The following is a 21,221-nucleotide window of genomic DNA, read 5'->3' on the forward strand; positions in this document are numbered from 1 at the left end:
AGAGGACAAACAGTAATGGTGTAGAGGACAAACAATAATGGTGTAGAGGACAAACAGTAATGGTGTAGAGGGACAAATAGTAATGGTGTAGAGGACAAAAGTAATGGTGTAGAGGACAAACAGTAATGGTGTAGAGGGACAAATAGTAATGGTGTAGAGGGACAAATAGTAATGGTGTAGAGGGACAAACAGTAATGGTGTAGAGAGACAAATAGTAATGGTGTAGAGGGACAAAGAGTAATGGTGTAGAGGGACAAACAGTAATGGTGTAGAGGGACAAACAGTAATGGTGTAGAGGGACAAACAGTAATGGTGTAGAGGGACAAACAGTAATGGTGTAGAGGGACAAATAGTAATGGTGTAGAAGGACAAACAATCTCAGGAACGTGATCAACCAGATGTCTCGTCAATATACTGATGTTATATTTTCAGTTAAAGGAAAGCATATTTCAATTTTCGTTTAGTTTAATCAGGTGTTCTGTTCATAAAGAAAGAAACGCTAATCATTTTAATAGAATAATATTCGGTGAAATACAGATGTTTGCCACGGTCTTATAACGGGACTTTTTCTACAAAACGGAATATAATAATTGCTGGTTAATAACTTCGTTTTAAATAGGAAGAAATAACGCAATTCCCGAAAAAAAAATACATTTTAAGATTTCTTTCCTTAAAAAAACAATTATGAGTTAAACAGGGTAACAAAAACATGCTGCATAATCAGTTTCTAATTGTTTGTTCTTCAGTTGAAGGTGCATGACTAGAACAGCTTCATTCGTGGACTTTAAACTTAGAACGTTTTGATAAATCTTTTTAAATATTAGGTAAATCAAAATTAAAGATGTCAGTTGCTGTAACATAGTTTTATTTTCTATAACATTTTATACATTTGTTTCCACAGAGTCTACAGAAACTTCTGGTCAACATTTTTTTACACATGTGAATTTTCTATCAGTTAATTTGTTAATTACAAGATATTTACAATTTAAAGATTTATCTTTCATATAATGGTAAATGCAGTTAAACAAAATATAGAGAAGTTCACATTGCGTCTTCTTATTAAACAAAAGTGGCTTACATTAGGTGGAGTCACTCTTAAAGTTACTGTTTTAGGTCACATAAAACTATTCTTACCTCTAACAATCACCCTTATCTGGTAATTAATTTTACGAACAAACATTTATTTATACAACCGAAGGAAAAATAAATATATGTACATATATTAACTTTAATTAGTTTTATCCTGAGTATAACAAGTATTTATATGCATATAATATATATATTCACACATACACACTACAACATCACATAGAATCTAATGACAAAATAAAGAAAATAACCTTAGAATTAAAACAGAACGGAACGTTTCTACGTAACGAAACTTCCAAGCAAATCTATATTTTCCTTTGTTTTATTTCTCAGACGAACCGAAATTACGAAACTGTCTCGTCTATTAATACGACACATAGTAGCGTACTGGTTCATTAAACATATAGAAATGGTTTGTGTAGTATACTACGTAATGCATTATCTGCTTGTAATCATTCCATAAGATTTATAGATACAAAACTTTAAGGACGCGGACTGCTAATAAATCAGTTTACAGTGACAGATGACAAACTCGAGCAGAACGGTCTTGACCTGAGTTAATTGTACGTTGTTTTAATACATTATTTTCCAAACTGTATTTAAAACTCTTGTATTTAATGTGCAGAAGTGTGTTAGGATTAACGTACATTATCGTTACTTTTAAATCTAGTACAGCGGTATGTCTCCGGATTTACAACGCTAAAATCAGCGGTTCGATTCCCCTCGGTGGGCTGAGCAGATAGCCCTATGTGGCTTTGTTATAAGAAAAACACACACACACATACTTTTAAATATTTAATACGTATAAAACATAATAAATACTTATTACTAAGCATGTTTTATTGTCTCCGTGCTTCACTGGTGCACAAACTTTTAACAACTTTTAAATCTGTTCTCTGATATTTTCAAGACATAAACTCGAAATTTTAATCTATAACCAACTCATAAAATTATAAAAATAACATGTTAAGATCAATATGATTTTAATTGTACTTATAGGCAGACAAAATTCAAGCCAACCAATAACAAAGCTATTCAGATGTTTATGGCTAGAACTGAGCTTGAAGGATGGTATGCAGATGTTTACAGAATATTTCCTGGGTAACTAATGTAACACAAAGATAACCTTCAGTCTAATTATTAATAGCAAGACGAACATAATTATTTAAAGCACTTAATAAGCGTTTCAGAATATTCGAAATTCTATCTACAGTAAGTTCAATCGACACAAAAATACACACAGATAATTACATAAAGAATGTTACAAACGGCGTTAAATCATTTGAACACAAAGGAAAACGAAATAAACCACTAGAGACAGAAGTGCATATGTTAAAATAATTAAATCACTTTCCATATTTGTGATTTAATTTGTGGTACACACTGCTCACTCTCTTTTTATTTCATTCAAATAGTTTAATGTCATTTGCTGTAGAGTATGTCACATTTGCGGTGTATTTTTGTATTTTTAAATTACTGAAAGTGGAATACCCAAAATTCCAAAATATAATATTTATTCAATACTTCAAGTAAACAAGTTACGTTTTCTGATAAATGAATCGATGACTAGTAAACTTTAGACTAATTTTTAATACACAGCCTAGATTACGTATTTATATAAGTTCTCAGTTAATAAACAGTTGTTCTTGTTTGTATTGAGTAATGCAATAACTGACATGCATTAAAGAATTACCAGTAACATTAAATCTACAATATTTATTGCTAACATCGACTAGCTGATATACTATTATGTCAGCTACAACTGTATGTACACTATGCGAACCGTCTAAATTTTTCTTACTTCAAATTATATTTAAATGATTGCTATAAAATTCACTATCCTCGTTCATTCTATCTTTGCGTGCACGAACGACAACACTGAATTCGATACTGAGCCAATTTACATATGTTAAGCCTTTTGGACAGTCCACAGTACTTGGAGTTGTCCTGACAGCTGTCTCCTGTCAAGTAAAACAAAAGACATTTATTTCAATGTTTTATTGTATTGATAAGCATTTATACGAGTCTAAATACCCCCATAATAATGGGGACACTTAAAAAATACATAGATAAATATACTCTTCAAAAAAAGAAATGCAAAAGGGATATTTTTGTTATTTTAAAGAGAAATGTATGTAATAACGTTACAAGCTCAGAGCATGTTACACGTGTTAAGGCACTGATTGTCAGACCAAAATGACAATAAAAGTTGTGCGCTTTGTAAACGGAGGAAAACATCGGATTTTTCGCCAAAACGCATTCGTGTCCAATAAATTTGTTTGAGAGATCTGCATTTTCTGCAAGTGCAACATGTGCAAAATCCCTATAAAAGTGACGGGTTCTCGGTTTCCATAGCTCAGTGTTAAGCCACTGACACGCAATACAGTTACGCCAAGACTGACTGAAGCAGAACGCAACAACGCCATTGGTCGCTTGGAAGCAGGCGAATCTCGATCAGATGTTGCCAGAGCCCAAGCACCATCATAAGGCTATGGAATCGTCACCAACAACATGGATCAACTTGTTACCGTCCACAATCTGGCAGGCCTCGTGTGACCACGCCCGCACAAGATCGCTACATCCGGTTACGTCACCTTCGGGATAGGACCACCACTGCGACGTCTATTGCCTCAACCATACCAGGGCTGCGTAGGATTTCCGATCAGACCGTACGCAACCGTCTATGAGATTCTTAGGCCCCATGTGCAACCCATCATGGTGAACGTCAACGACGTTTTTCAACACGACAACGCCCGTCCTCACACAGCCCGACTCACCACTGTCTTCTTGAGACACCACAACATCAACGTTCTTCCCTGGTCCTCCAGATCACCAGATTCAAACCCCATCGAACATCTTTGGGACGAGTTGGACCGACGTCTGCGACGGCGACAACCTCAACCGCAGACTCTACCTCAGCTTGCAGCAGCTTTGCAGGCTGAGTGATCAGCCATTCCACTGGATGTGATTCGTCATCTCATCGCTTCCATGGGCAGGAGACGCCAAGCAGTTATTGATGCTCACGGGGGGCATACTCGTTATTGACGTTGAGTGACGTTAAACGTCAACTAGTGAGCGTGGACTTCGCCTTTGCAGACTTTGGATGTTCAGCAGTGAATGTGCAAAGTTTCACACATGTCATACAGAACTACCCGGAATAAACTTGTTAACGATATGTCTCAAATTTTGCCTTTTGCGTTTCTTTTTTTGAAGAGTATATATTGTACTTCAGAATTACTTCATCTTTTCTCTTTCTCTCATGTTCCCCGCTAGTACAGTAGTATGTCCACAGATTTTACAACGCTGAAATCAGAGGTTCGACTTCCCCTCGGTGGGCTCAGCAGATAGCCGATGTGGCTTTGCTATAAGAAAACACACACTTTCTCTCATAGTTAACTATTCAGATGCAATAAATTCAGTTTCCTTTTAATAAATCCTTGAATAAATAGAAATGTGACTAAACATTCAAGGAAATTGAATTCAAAAGTGATCATTTATTGCTATGTTAATATAAATATAAAATGTGTTGATTTATTGTTATGCTAATATAAATTAAAAACGTGTTGATTTACTGTTATGCTAATATAAATTAAAAGTGATAATTCATTGCTATGTTAATATAAATACAAAATGTGTTGATTTATTGCTATGGTAATATGAATTAAAAACGTGTTGATTTATTGTTATGCTAATATGAATTAAAAACGTGTTGATTTATTGTTATGCTAATATAAATTAAAAGTGATAATCATTGTTATGCTAATATAAATTAGAAATGTGTTGATTTATTGTTATGCTAATATAAATTAGAAATGTGTTGATAGCTGTTAAAATAACGTGAAAACTTTGAAAGTTGTTGCCAACAACAGTTGATCATCGGTACACATTTACAAAGGTTTGGGCGTGTTAGACTACGATTAGAAGGTTCAAGGTTTGAGCTGCGATATGTCCCAAAACATGCTTAACACTTTCAGCTGTGGAAGTGTTGTGACTGCGATAGTCAGTCTCATATTGTACTAATAGGCAGCGAGTGATGCTCACTTTTTGCCTTCCCTCTGGTCAGCAGATCAAAATTAGAGATGGCTTAGTTTCGACCATAATTTCTCTGACCTGACCACTTAACCCGTGTATGTATCACCTCGTAGGGGTCGGGCGCCTCTGACCTCTTCCTCCCCATTGCGACTTTAAGTGGGTCAGAGTTTACCGAATTTATCCTTACCTTTTCCTGGGCGCCCACATTAGCACAGCGGAATATCTGCGGACTTCCTTACCCGTGGTGGACAAAGCACAGCAAGTCAATTGTGTTTCTTTGCGCTTAACTTCCAACAAACAAACTTTTCATGGCAATGTCCTCGTAAATAATTCTATTAATAATTAGTTACGTAATAATATTTTTTATTTATAAATTATATGTTACTTGGAGAAAGAGATGCTTGGGTCTATCTTTATCAAATATGCGTTAACGTTGTGATTCGTGTGGTAATTCGTTTTTACGCCAATTTTCAGTAAAGTAAGTTACTGAACCATGTATGTGTCTATCATTAAGAGATTGTAGATAAGCATATTTCCATTATTACATGACTATACTCCTCTCTCAGACAGCAGTCGGGCATCGCTGACTATCTCCTCCAAAGAAGTACACAGATAAGGCTGTTTGTTTGTTTTGAATTTCCGTAAAGCTACACGAGAGTTATATGAGCCGTTCCTAATATAGCAGTTTAAGACTAGAGGGAAGGCAACTAGTCATCATCACCCACCGCCAACTCTTGGGCTATTATTTTACCAACGTATAGTGAGATTGACCGTCACATTATAACGCCCTTACGGCTGAAAGTGCGCGCACGTTTGATTTGACCTGGGATTACAGAGTCGAGCACCCTAACCACCTGGCCATACCGAGCCATAAAAATATCGTTTGTTTCTCTTGATACTTAAGTACACAATGGGCTGTCTGTGCTCTGCCCACTACGGATACCGAAAGCCGGATTCAAGAGTTGTAAATACGCAGATATTCCGCTGTGCCACTGGGAGGCTGCGATAAGGCTAATGTCTCAAAAGTGTTACATGGCTGCTTAAAGTCTGAGAAACACTGTCTCAGTAGATTGACTGACAATAATCATAAGGAACGGTAGACATTACGGTTTACGTAGATTTCATTTGCATTTGTAAGAATTTATCGACTTAGTTCTTTTAATTACCTAATTAACTACTTAATAATTGAGGATTTTGAGTGAGTTCAGCCAAGTTATTGAAGCGTGAAATTAAACTCCTCCTCGTGAGCTTGCATCCTCATTACTTATCTGACTGCTATTCCACGCGCGAGTTCAGAAGCTATTTGTTATTTTGACTTTAATTTAAAAACAGCCTTGTGTTTTTTTTACATAACGATCCCTATAAGCGCAACTACGTATTTTGATTAGTACCAGATACGTCTCTGTCTAAATTTCACTAATAAATATGGCACGAACTTGTCTTTCTTTTCTTGTGTACAAGGGAGAAATATGAGAGACACAACTAGCGACTTAGCACTGAAATTAAGTAATTTTACGTGAATAAACTGAGATATAATTACACGTATCACCTAGATGGTATTATAAAGTAAATGCAAACCAAAAACGCTCATTTCATCGGTTTCTTTGTTTGTGTTGAATTTTGCGCAAAGCTACTCGAGAGCTATCTGCGCTAGCCGTCCCTAATTTAGCAGTGTAAAACTAGAGGGAAGACAGCTGGTCATCACCACCCACCGCCAACTCTTGGGCTACTCTTCTACCAACGAACAGTGGGATTGACCATCACATTATAACGCCCCCACGGCTGAAAAGGTGAACATGTTTGATGCGATCGGGATCCGAACCCGCGACCCTCAGATTACGAGTCGAACGTCTTAACCCACCCGGTCATGCCGGGCCATAATTCATTGGAAATATTTTTAGATGAAATAAAGCAGACAAACTAAACATTGATATGCCAGAAAAGTCTTGAAGTGTTGTTTTAAATTAGAAAAAAAAAAAAGTTTCATATATAGTTCTTGTAAGAACTGTGAACAGAAAAATCGATTGTAAACCACGAGGCGACTTTATAGAAGAGTTAATGGACTAATGACAAATGTCCCATTAATAAACAGTACTGGAATTTTCATGTTGTTTTTTGGGATAATAAAATATAATTGGTAAAAACTGTTCCACAACTGAATAGTTATTGTTTTTGTGTTTTATTTTAATTCATTTGTTTGTTTGTTTTTGTAATATTACATAAACCTACATGGAGAAGGTCTTAGACCCAAGTTGCAGATCATGGTCCTTCATCAGATAATTGTTTGTTTATTTGAACTGAATAAGACATCTGTAGTTTGCAAGATGTATTTTTGTGCTAATATAAGACTATATATCTAATGGCATATATACATAAAAAACTATATAGTCAATGGCATATATATATAGAACTATACAGTTAATGGTATATCAATATATAAGACCTTGTAGTAAATAGCCTAGACCTACGTTTCAGGACTTGGCCCTTTATGATTGCTGTTTGTTTATTTGCATTGTATAGGATATTTGTACTTTGCAAGGTGTATTGTTTGTGCTAATACGATTTTGCAGTAAATAGCCTAGGCTCACGTTTTATGGCATGGTCTTTCGTCATATAGTTACTTCATTGTTTGTACTGAATAGGAAGTTATACCTTGGAAAGTTTAGGTCCTGTGATATTAGTTATACTGAATAGTAAATAGCCTAGGCTCACGATTTAAGGCATGGTCCTTCATCGTATAGTTGTTTGATTTGGATATTTGTATTGATTATAAGATCTGTAACTTGATCTTGTGATGTTGTATAGAACTGTTTGGTAAGTGATACAAGATCTAATGTTGATCTTGTGATGTTATATAGAACTGTTTGGTAAGTGATACTAGATCTAATGTGGATCTTGTGATGTGATATAGAACCATTTCGTAAGTGATACTAGATCAGTGGTTCTTAACCTTGTTGGAGGTACTGAACCAGACCAGTGGTTCTTAACCTTGTTGGAGGTACAGAACCAGATCAGTGGTTCTTAACCTTGTTGGAGGTACAGAACCAGATCAGTGGTTCTTAACCTTGTTAGAGGTACTGAACCAGACCAGTGGTTCTTAACCTTGTTGGAGGTACTGAACCAGACCAGTGGTTCTTAACCTTGTTGGAGGTACTTAACCAGACCAGTGGTTCTTAACCTTGTTAGAGGTACTGAGCCAGACCAGTGGTTCTTAACCTTGTTGGAGGTACTTAACCAGACCAGTGGTTCTTAACCTTGTTGGAGGTACTTAACCAGACCAGTGGTTCTTAACCTTGTTGGAGGTACTTAACCAGACCAGTGGTTCTTAACCTTGTTGGAGGTACTGAACCAGATCAGTGGTTCTTAACCTTGTTGGAGGTACTGAACCCCGGAAGTTTCGTATTTGCATTCACTGAACCCTTCGTAATTGGAAAAATAAAATATGTTTTTTTTTTTCAAATTCAAAACATTACATATTTTATAAGATCACAAAATTAACCATGCATCAGTTGCACACAATATCACTGTGTTCAAAAAACAAAACCAACAAAACGTGAATTTCACACAAAAACAAAAAATATAACTCAATGAATATTTATTGCAGATCAGTGTGACTTTTTCTGTTGCCTTTCAGAGACAAGTTCAAAAATGCGCGGTTTCATCTTAACAAGTGCCACTCTCATATCATTTTCCCAACAAAGTCTGTTCCTTTTCTTCGTTTTCATGCCTACCATCCTCAAAAAGGATTGATCGCAAATTGATACATTGTAACAAATGGTATGAATATCTTAAGGGCTTTCTTAACAATAAGAGGGTACGCTACGATTTGGTGACACCAAAACGTTGAGAGTGTTGTTGTTCTGAAAAGTTGCTGTTGAACCTGGCTCTGCTGAAGTTCAATGATTTCGTCGAGGTATTCACCATTAACATCTGCTGTCGCAACACTAAACGTGAACTACTGTCTCACCCATGCTGGATATGACTCTCTGGTGGGGAAGTATCCGTCGAGAGACTTTGCGAGCTCATCTAAGTGCTTCCTTCAGTTCCCCGGATACAGAAATGTCTCCGATTTCAGACACATCTTCGATCTTACTTACACAGTCGTCCAGCAGGGGAAAGTTTGCGAAGTTATCATTCTCTGTTCGTCGTTTTCATAACTGTACCTTTTTTTTGAAAAGCCTTCAGGTTTTCTTCCGCTTCGATGATGTTGACTTCACCGCCCTGCATCTGTTGATTTAGAGTATTGAAGATATCGGCCATGTACGCCAAAATGAGAATGAACTCAGATTTTTCGAAGCAATCTGCATGACAATGTTGGTGTTCTCGCAAAAACAGGGCTAATTCCACACGCATGGCAAAAACACGATTCAGCATCTTTCCCCGGGATAACCACCGAACGTTAGAATGGTGCAAAAGTACCTCGAATTCAGAGCCCATTTTATTACACAGCTCTTTGAAGATGCAGTGCTTCAGGGCACTATTTCGCACAAAGTTCACACATTCCACTATAATTTTTAATACTTCTGCCAGTTTTGAAGGCAAGGTTTTTGTTGCCAACGCATGCCTGTGTAGAACACAGTGCGTTACAATGATGTGTGGTTCATCGACTTTCACCAGCGCACCAAAACCAGAGTTTCGTTCGTCCCAGCATGACTGGAGCTCCGTCCGAACAAACTGCAGAAACCATATCTCACAAAAGATCGTTGTCTCTGAAGAAGTCATCCACAAGTTTCTTCACGTCGGCTGCCTTAGTTGTTGTTGTAAGAAGCTTACAAAATAAAAAATCTTTTATTTCGTCGTTCTTCACATAGCGCACGAATACAACAAACTGGCTTAGATTGGAAACGTCGGTGGTCTCGTCGATTGAAGGCTGAATTTTGTTGGGCTTGAAATCAGATCTGCTACTACTTGAGCCAAGACATCATCGCCCATGTCATCTATTCTGCTGCTGATGGTGTCATTTGAAAGAGGAATTTGGGATAACTTATTTTCAGCAGCTTTTCCCAGCATGATATTCGCAATCTTCAACGCAGCTAGTTTTACGAGTGTTTCACCAATGGTGTGTGGTTTGCCCTGCTTTGCAGTCAAGTACGCAACTTTATACGATGCTGTGAGGATCGGTTTGTTAATGGGTACAAAGCCGAGAACAGGCAAAGTAGCCTTTTCATCGAACCTGGCTCTCTTTACCTTGAATTCAGCAAGCGTTGTGTTCTTGTATTTCCCATCTCCATGCAGCTTTAGGGAGTGTTCTCTTAGTTTTGCAGGTACTAGACTAGAATTGCTCAACTTGACATTGCAAGTCATGCATTGAGGACGCTGACTCCCTACATGTTCCGTTATACACGTGAATCCATATTGTACGTATTCGTCCGACCACTTTCTGTTTTTACTCGACATAGTTAGTATGAAGGGATTCAAAGATTAGGAAAAAAATCACAAATGACGCACGATTACTACAGTAACAAGTCGACTGCTAAGCGCACGAAGCTCCCTGCAGCACAGATATTAAAGCCAAGTGATGTGACGTGATCAGCCGCAGCCAATGATGGCCAAGTGGAGCGTGACGTCACGAATCATACGAATGGGGTAAATGGAACGGACACATACATAGCTTATGTGTCTTGACCTCTGCCGAACCCCTGAGACTTCAAAGTGTTAGAAAAAAATGAGTTTGTTAGTCTTAAAATTTAATGAAAGAAAACACAGGTCAAATTTTAACGTGACAAAAAATGCACTCTAAAAAGTTAACAAATCATAATTAGAAAAATACAAGGATTTCTTATATTGTGTTTAAAAGATTTTCAAGGAAAAAGATAAGTTATATTCAATAATATCCAGAAAGATATGATAAAATGGAGTTGTTTGTGTTTCTTGACACCAAATGTAATGAAGAACGACCTATAGTCTGAAAGAAAATATCTCTGTAACTTCTAGTAGCAGAACAGCGAAAAGAAACCCACCAGACAAACACGGCGGTCCTGTGCAATGCTCCATCACGGACGGCCTGGCTTCAGGTTTACACGAATTTCCCGCTGGTTCATCAGTCAGCGGCCACACACACTTTACTATACGGTTCTTGAAACCGACCTCTCCACAATTGGCATTACACTGAGAAGAAAGTGAACTTTCTATAATAGAGGTTAGTAGATTTAATTTGATAATAATCAGTTTGTCCATTTATGCACAATTTTCTACCCATAGTCATCCCTAACTCTGAATTTATAAGTTAGATAAAAAAGGCACCTGTTCAACAGCATTCACCGCCAGTTCTTGAACGCATCTTATTTCATCGAATAGCAGCATCTTACTGTCACTCTTATAGCGCATCCAAGGCTTCCAGTTGTAGATCACAACGAAAACAGGACACAGACCATGTGTCATTAAATTCTTAATACCAGCATGTTTACTTTAGGGCCCCGGCATGGCCAAGCGTGTTAAGGTGTGTGACTCGTAATCCGAGGGTCGCGGGGTCGCACCCCCGTCGCGCCAAGCATGCTCGTCCTTTCAGCCGTGGGGGCGTTATAATGTTACGGTTAATCCCACTATTCGTTGGTAAAAGAGTAGCCCAAGAGTTGGCGGTGGGTGGTGATGACTAGCTGACTTCCTTCTAGTCTTACACTACTAAATTAGGGACGGCTAGCGCAGATAGCCCTCGAGTAGCTTTGCGCGAAATTCAAAAACAAACAAACAAACAATTTACTTTGGGCACCCCAAACCAAATAATAAAAAGACGTTTCAATTGATTAGGGTTAACAATACACACAGGATATAAAAACAATATTGTTTGGTAAATGAATGTTTTACCGCTATTAAACGAAAAAATCAAATTCGATTTGTTTTTATAATCTGACAGAAGTATATTCGTATAAATTAAATATCTGGGCCAGGCATGATCGACTGGTTAAAATAACAGTACTGTAAATCAGATAATACTTGTTCCGCATCTCCTTTCCATAAAATATACACTCCGCACGTTGGGGCCATGAGTACGCTATAAACCGTGACGGTCACATATCACGATTCGATTTGAAAAGAGTTGACAATGGCATTGAGCAGCTGCTTTAAGTCTAGTATGCCAACTGAAAATTAGAAATGCTATGCGCAGAAATCTGTTGTGTGACTTTGTACAAAAATTCTAAAACAAATAGACTTGTTTATCTTAACTTCTAGATATTCAAAATAATAAACAACTTCTGATCAAATGTACAAATCCATTGATTTAATTTATTCTCAAAACAAAATCAAATAACTGCACAAAAGTTTTAATATTCGTCGAGAGTTGGAAACATTTGAAGGATAATATTAATATTACCTGAGGGTTTAAAAACCCTTTGAGGATGGTAATATCGTAAATGTTTAGTCCATTACATGTTGATTGGTGATAATCATTTATGTAAATATATGTATGGTAGCAAAAGACATAATAACTTAGGGGCCCAGCATGACCAAGTAGTTCAGGACTTAACTCGTAATCTGAGGGACACGGGTTCGAATCCCCGTCGCATCAAAAATGCTCGTCCTTTCAGCCGTAGGGGCGTTATAATGTTACGGTCAATCCCACTATTTGTTGGTAAAATAGTGGCCCAAGAGTTGGTGGTGGGTGGTGATGACTAGCTGCATCCCTCTAGTGTTACACTACTAAATTAGAGAGGGCTAGCGCAGATAGCCCTTGTGTAGCTTTGCGCGAAATTCAAAAAAACAAATAATAACTTAGACTATAATGTATTAATATTTATAATAATGGTCTCCAAAAGGTTCGTAACACTTATTTTTTAATCGAATGATGACAGTCTTGATTCATTCTGAATATAGATACCATAATCAATGTTTCAAATAGTGTACATGATTAAGTCGTATTAAAACTCTATATATTCCGATCCATTAAACCCCTCTAAAAAATCCCATGTAATTCAAGTGTGAAATAAGTTTCCTGTGTGTACCTAGTCTCGGGCCGGCATGGCCACGTGGTTAAAGCATTCGACTCGTAATCTCAAGGTCACGGATTCGCATCCTTGTCGTACCAAACATACTCGCCCTTGCAGTGGGGGTATTATGATGTAACTGGTCAATCCCACTATACGTTGGTAAGAAGAGTAGCCCAAGAGTTGGAATTTAATGACTAGCTGCCTTCCCTCTAGTATTACACTGCTAAATTAGGGATGGCTAGCGCAGATAGCCCTCGTGTAACTTTGGGCGAAATTCAAAAACAAACCTAGTTAACGAGTCTCATATTATCATACTAACCTCTGACCACGGTTCAACCTTCCACACCCCAAAGCACTGAGGGTTGAAACATTCCCGAGATACGATAGGTTTCTCGTTTCTAGCACAGTTACTGTCGGACACTTCCGTTCCGTTTGAAAAAGAACAGCTTACCCGTCTGTTTTGTTTTCCTGTGTACAAGCTTGTGCAACTGATGTCCAAACACTAAAACGTGCGAAAAATCAGAAAGATGTCATTTAGTCATATTTTAAACAAGTAATAGCATTACAGTGTAATAATATGTACTTGTTCTTAATACTTGAAGGGCGACATCTGTGAACCATGTTTTAAAATAGGGAGTTGAGCAGCCGAGTAATTATGCTGTAAAATTCACCTACCACAAGTCCTTAAGGCTAGTGACCTCTTGCGGTGACTTCGATATCAAGTTACGAGTAATTTCATTATACTCATTGTAATTTTTTACAGCGTGGGTAGTAACATTAGAATTAAAAAAAAAAAAACAGCCAGCAGGCTCGATACTGGAATATCAATAATAAATATCACGAAATTATTCGCTCATTGTGAAGTGGCGTGTTCATTCTCTCAATATTGGACATTACAAGCCATAATGAAAGGAAATACGTAGATTTTAAACTGTGTGTATGCCCCAATGGTAAAAATAAAATCGCATAGTCTAATCATTGGACTAGGGGTCAAATAGGCTTAGAAACTTATTGTATGTATAATCAAAGTCTATTTCATATTTATTAAAATGGTTTGAAAAATCCAATCAAGACGTAGAGTCGCTATGCAAATAGCATTATCCATTTCTAATATCTAACCTATGCAACATCAATAATGAAGATACGTTAGGTCAGTGATATACTTTAACTACTAATTACAACAGGATAAAAAATAATTAAAAACTTACCTCTGCCCACTCTGCAATTTTCCATCGAGGGCACTCAGATATTCCACAGTGTCTGATGTAGAGCGGAGGTTTGAGTCCGGCATTAACACAGAGTTTGTGATCGACAACCCTTGAGTGATTTGCTTGTTTGTCGTCAATTTTCAACAGACACTGACTGGAACGTGTCTGTTAGAAGAACATGAATAATTTTTAATGCGATGAAAAAGTTCAAATGCGAAAACTGATTGGATCATCTGTGTGAAGACTAACAGTTTGTGCAATTGGAAGATCTGTGTGAAGACTAACAGTTTGTGCAATTGGATCATCTGTGTGAAGACTAACAGTTTGTGCAATTGGATCATCTGTGTGAAGACTAACAGTTTGTGCAATTGGATCATCTGTGTGAAGACTAACAGTTTGTACAATTGGATGATCTGTGTGAAGACTAACAGTTTGTACAATTGGATGATCTGTGTGAAGACTAACAGTTTGTACAATTGGATGATCTGTGTGAAGACTAACAGTTTGTACAATTGGATGATCTGTGTGAAGACTAACAGTTTGTACAATTGGGTCATCTGTGTGAAGACTAACAGTTTGTACAATTGGGTCATCTGTGTGAAGACTAACAGTTTGTACAATTGGATCATCTGTGTGAAGACTAACAGTTTGTACAATTGGGATCATCTGTGTGAAGACTAACAGTTTGTACAATTGGATCATCTGTGTGAAGACTAACAGTTTGTACAATTGGGTCATCTGTGTGAAGACTAACAGTTTGTGCAATTGGGTCATCTGTGTGAAGACTAACAGTTTGTACAATTGGATCATCTGTGTGAAGACTAACAGTTTGTACAATTGGATCATCTGTGTGAAGACTAACAGTTTGTACAATTGGATCATCTGTGTGAAGACTAACAGTTTGTACAATTGGATCATCTGTGTGAAGACTAACAGTTTGTACAATTGGGTCATCTGTGTGAAGACTAACAGTTTGTACAATTGGATCATCTGTGTGAAGACTGTTTGTACAATTGGATCATCTGCAATTGGATCATCTGTGTGAAGACTAACAGTTTGTACAATTGGGTCATCTGTGTGAAGACTAACAGTTTGTACAATTGGATCATCTGTGTGAAGACTAACAGTTTGTACAATTGGGTCATCTGTGTGAAGACTAACAGTTTGTACAATTGGATCATCTGTGTGAAGACTAACAGTTTGTACAATTGGATCATCTGTGTGAAGACTAACAGTTTGTACAATTGGATCATCTGTGTGAAGACTAACAGTTTGTACAATTGGATCATCTGTGTGAAGGCTAACAGTTTGTACAATTGGATCATCTGTGTGAAGAATCTGTGACTAACAGTTTGTACAATTGGATCATCTGTGTGAAGACTAACAGTTTGTACATCATCTGTGTGAAGACTAACAGTTTCAATTGGATCATCTGTGTGAAGACTAACAGTTTGTACAATTGGATCATCTGTGTGAAGACTAACAGTTTGTACAATTGGATCATCTGTGTGAAGACTAACAGTTTGTACAATTGGATCATCTGTGTGAAGACTAACAGTTTGTACAATTGGATCATCTGTGTGAAGACTAACAGTTTGTACAATTGGATCATCTGTGTGAAGACTAACAGTTTGTACAATTGGGTCATCTGTGTGAAGACTAACAGTTTGTACAATTGGATCATCTGTGTGAAGACTAACAGTTTGTACAATTGGATCATCTGTGTGAAGACTAACAGTTTGTACAATTGGATCATCTGTGTGAAGACTAACAGTTTGTACAATTGGATCATCTGTGTGAAGACTAACAGTTTGTACAATTGGATCATCTGTGTGAAGACTAACAGTTTGTACAATTGGATCATCTGTGTGAAGACTAACAGTTTGTACAATTGGATCATCTGTGTGAAGACTAACAGTTTGTACAATTGGATCATCTGTGTGAAGACTAACAGTTTTGTACAATTGGATCATCTGTGTGAAGACTAGCAGTTTGTACAATTGGGTCATCTGTGTGAAGACTAACAGTTTGTACAATTGGGTCATCTGTGTGAAGACTAACAGTTTGTACAATTGGATCATCTGTGTGAAGACTAACAGTTTGTACAATTGGATCATCTGTGTGAAGACTAACAGTTTGTACAATTGGATCATCTGTGTGAAGACTAACAGTTTGTACAATTGGATCATCTGTGTGAAGACAGCAACAGTTTGAAGACTACAATTGGATCATCTGTGTGAAGACTAACAGTTTGTACAATTGGATCATCTGTGTGAAGACTAACAGTTTGTACAATTGGATCATCTGTGTGAAGACTAACAGTTTGTACAATTGGATCATCTGTGTGAAGACTAACAGTTTGTACAATTGGATCATCTGTGTGAAGACTAACAGTTTGTGCAATTGGATCATCTGTGTGAAGACTAACAGTTTGTACAATTGGATCATCTGTGTGAAGACTAACAGTTTGTACAATTGGATCATCTGTGTGAAGACTAACAGTTTGTACAATTGGATCATCTGTGTGAAGACTAACAGTTTGTACAATTGGATCATCTGTGTGAAGACTAACAGTTTGTACAATTGGATCATCTGTGTGAAGACTAACAGTTTGTACAATTGGATCATCTGTGTGAAGACTAACAGTTTGTACAATTGGATCATCTGTGTGAAGACTAACAGTTTGTACAATTGGATCATCTGTGTGAAGACTAACAGTTTGTACAATTGGATCATCTGTGTGAAGACTAACAGTTTGTACAATTGGGTCATCTGTGTGAAGACTAGCAGTTTGTACAATTGGGTCATCTGTGTGAAGACTAACAGTTTGTACAATTGGATCATCTGTGTGAAGACTAACAGTTTGTACAATTGGATCATCTGTGTGAAGACTAACAGTTTGTACAATTGGATCATCTGTGTGAAGACTAACAGTTTGTACAATTGACTCATCTGTGTGAAGACAACAGCGGTTTGTACAATTGGAACAGTTTGTACAATTGGATCATCTGTGTGAAGACTAACAGTTTGTACAATTGGATCATCTGTGTGAAGACTAACAGTTTGTACAATTGGATCATCTGTGTGAAGACTAACAGTTTGTACAATTGGATCATCTGTGTGAAGACTAACAGTTTTTGCAATTGGATCATCTGTGAAGACTAACAGTTTGTACAATTGGATCATCTGTGTGAAGACTAACAGTTTGTACAATTGGGTCATCTGTGTGAAGACTAACAGTTTGTACAATTGGGTCATCTGTGTCAAGAAGACTAACAGTTTGTACAATTGGATCATCTGTGTGAAGACTAACAGTTTGTACAATTGGATCATCTGTGTGAAGACTAACAGTTTGTACAATTGGATCATCTGTGTGAAGACTAACAGTTTGTACAATTGGGTCATCTGTGTGAAGACTAACAGTTTGTACAATTGGATCATCTGTGTGAAGACTAACAGTTTGTACAATTGGATCATCTGTGTGAAGGCTGTGTGAAACTAACAGTTTGTACAATTGGATCATCTGTGTGAAGACTAACAGTTTGTACAATTGGATCATCTGTGTGAAGACCAAAGCAAGCCATCATCTGTGTAACAATTGTACAATTGGATCATCTGTGTGAAGACTAACAGTTTGTACAATTGGGTCATCTGTGTGAAGACTAACAGTTTGTACAATTGGATCATCTGTGTGAAGACTAACAGTTTGTACAATTGGATCATCTGTGTGAAGACTAACAGTTTGTACAATTGGATCATCTGTGTGAAGACTAACAGTTTGTACAATTGGATCATCTGTGTGAAGACTAACAGTTTGTACAATTGGATCATCTGTGTGAAGACTAACAGTTTGTACAATTGGATCATCTGTGTGAAGACTAACAGTTTGTACAATTGGATCATCTGTGTGAAGACTAACAGTTTGTACAATTGGATCATCTGTGTGAAGACTAACAGTTTGTACAATTGGATCATCTGTGTGAAGACTAACAGTTTGTACAATTGGATCATCTGTGTGAAGACTAACAGTTTGTACAATTGGATCATCTGTGTGAAGACTAACAGTTTGTACAATTGGATCATCTGTGTGAAGACTAACAGTTTGTACAATTGGATCATCTGTGTGAAGACTAACAGTTTGTACAACAATTGGATCATCTGTGTGAAGACTAACAGTTTGTACAATTGGATCATCTGTGTGAAGACTAACAGTTTGTACAATTGGATCATCAATTGGGCCATCTCTGTGAAGACTAACAGTTTGTACAATTGGATCATCTGTGTGAAGACTAACAGTTTGTACAATTGGATCATCTGTGTGAAGACTAACAGTTTGTACAATTGGATCATCTGTGTGAAGACTAACAGTTTGTACAATTGGATCATCTGTGTGAAGACTAACAGTTTGTACAATTGGATCATCTGTGTGAAGACTAACAGTTTGTACAATTGGGACATCATCTGTGAAGACTAACAGTTTGTACAATTGGATCATCTGTGTGAAGACTAACAGTTTGTACAATTGGATCATCTGTGTGAAGAACTACAATTGGGTCATCTGTGTGAAGACTGTTTCAGGCCACACAATTGGATCAATACCCTGTGTGAAGATCTCCAACAGTTTGTACAATTGGATCATCTGTGTGAAGACTCAACAGTTTGTACAATTGGATCATCTGTGTGAAGATCCTAAAATTTGATTGGTCATCTGTGTGAAGACTAACAGTTTGTACAATTGGATCATCTGTGTGAAGACTAACAGTTTGTACAATTGGATCATCTGTGTGAAGACTAACAGTTTGTACAATTGGATCATCTGTGTGAAGACTAAAATTGGATCATCTAACAGTTTGTGAAGACTAACAGTTTGTACAATTGGATCATCTGTGTGAAGACTAACAGTTTGTACAATTGGATCATCTGTGTGAAGACTAACAGTTTGTACAATTGGATCATCTGTTGAAGACTAACAGTTTGTACTGATTGGATCATCTGTGTGAAGACTAACAGTTTGTACAATTGGATCATCTGTGTGAAGACTAACAGTTTGTACAATTGGATCATCTGTGTGAAGACTAACAGTTTGTACAATTGGATCATCTGTGTGAAGACTAACAGTTTGTACAATTGGATGATCTGTGTGAAGACTAACAGTTTGTACAATTGGATGATCTGTGTGAAGACTAACAACAATTGGATCATCTGTGTACAATTGGAGACATCAACATCTGTGTGAAGACTAACAGTTTGTACAATTGGATCATCTGTGTGAAGACTAACAGTTTGTACAATTGGGTCATCTGTGTGAAGACTAACAGTTTGTACAATTGGATCATCTGTGTGAAGACTAACAGTTTGTACAATTGGATCATCTGTGTGAAGACTAACAGTTTGTACAATTGGATCATCTGTGTGAAGACTAACAGTTTGTACAATTGGATCATCTGTGTGAAGACTAACAGTTTGTACAATTGGATCATCTGTGTGAAGACTAACAGTTTGTACAATTGGATCATCTGTGTGAAGACTAACAGTTTGTACAATTGGATCATCTGTGTGAAGACTAACAGTTTGTACAATTGGATCATCTGTGTGAAGACTAACAGTTTGTACAATTGGATCATCTGAAGTGTTTGTACAAGATCTGTGTGAAGACTAACAGTTTGTACAATTGGGTCATCTGTGTGAAGACTAACAGTTTGTACAATTGGATCATCTGTGTACAATTGGATCATCTGTGTGAAGACTAACAGTTTGTACAATTGGATCATCTGTGTGAAGACTAACAGTTTGTGCAATTGGATCATCTGTGTGAAGACTAACAGTTTGTACAATTGGATCATCTGTGTGAAGACTAACAGTTTGTACAATTGGATCATCTGTGTGAAGACTAACAGTTTGTACAATTGGATCATCTGTGTGCTGAGAAGACTAACAGTTTGTACAATTGGATCATCTGTGTGAAGACTAACAGTTTGTACAATTGGATCATCTGTGTGAAGACTAACAGTTTGTACAATTGGATCATCTGTGTGAAGACTAACAGTTTGTACAATTGGATCATCTGTGTGAAGACTAACAGTTTGTACAATTGGATCATCTGTGTGAAGACTAACAGTTTGTACAATTGGATCATCTGTGTGAAGACTAACAGTTTGTACAATTGGATCATCTGTGTGAAGACTAACAGTTTGTACAATTGGATCATCTGTGTGAAGACTAACAGTTTGTGCAATTGGGTCATCTGTGTGAAGACTAACAGTTTGTACAATTGGGTCATCTGTGAAGACTAACAGTTTGTACAATTGGGTCATCTGTGTGAAGACTAACAGTTTGTACAATTGGATCATCTGTGAGAAGACTAACAGTTTGTACAATTGGGTCATCTGTGTGAAGACTAACAGTTTGTACAATTGGATCATCTGTGTGAAGACTAACAGTTTGTACAATTGGATCATCTGTGTGAAGACTAACAGTTTGTACAATTGGATCATCATCTGTGTGAAGACTAACAGTTTGTACAATTGGATCATCTGAAGACTAACAGTTTGTACAATTGGATCATCTGTGAAGAAGACTAACAGTTTGTACAATTGGGTCATTGTGTGAAGACTAACAGTTTTGCAATTGGATCATCTGTGTGAAGACTAACAGTTTGTACAATTGGATCATCTGTGTGAAGACTAACAGTTTGTACAATTGGATCATCTGTGTGAAGACTAACAGTTTGTACAATTGGATCATCTGTGTGAAGACTAACAGTTTGTACAATTGGATCATCTGTGTGAAGACTAACAGTTTGTACAATTGGATCATCTGTGTGAAGACTCAGTTTGTACAATTGGATCATCTCTGTGAAGACTAACAGTTTGTACAATTGGATCATCTGTGTGAAGACTAACAGTTTGTACAATTGGATCATCTGTGTGAAGACTAACAGTTTGTACAATTGGGTCATCTGTGTGAA

The 21,221-nt window shown here is 37.1% G+C and overlaps 1 protein-coding gene across 3 annotated transcripts in view; it reads right to left on the bottom strand.

Moving 5' to 3' along the window:
- Positions 1-844: 844 nt before the first annotated feature.
- Positions 845-21,221, bottom strand: part of LOC143239148 (protein madd-4-like) — a 64,792-nt gene continuing 44,415 nt past the window's right edge. For all 3 annotated transcript variants that reach the window (XM_076480014.1, XM_076480007.1, XM_076480000.1), the window contains exons 15-18: positions 14,255-14,419; positions 13,366-13,548; positions 11,082-11,229; positions 845-3,050 (exon numbers count right to left, since the gene is read on the bottom strand). In XM_076480014.1, the coding sequence (XP_076336129.1) occupies positions 2,941-3,050; positions 11,082-11,229; positions 13,366-13,548; positions 14,255-14,419 (606 nt within the window). In that variant the 3' untranslated portion in view covers positions 845-2,940. The remainder of the gene's footprint in view (positions 3,051-11,081; positions 11,230-13,365; positions 13,549-14,254; positions 14,420-21,221) is intronic.

The sequence above is a fragment of the Tachypleus tridentatus genome, chromosome 2 (genome assembly GCF_004210375.1).
Source record: "Tachypleus tridentatus isolate NWPU-2018 chromosome 2, ASM421037v1, whole genome shotgun sequence".
Classification (NCBI taxonomy): domain Eukaryota; kingdom Metazoa; phylum Arthropoda; class Merostomata; order Xiphosura; family Limulidae; genus Tachypleus; species Tachypleus tridentatus.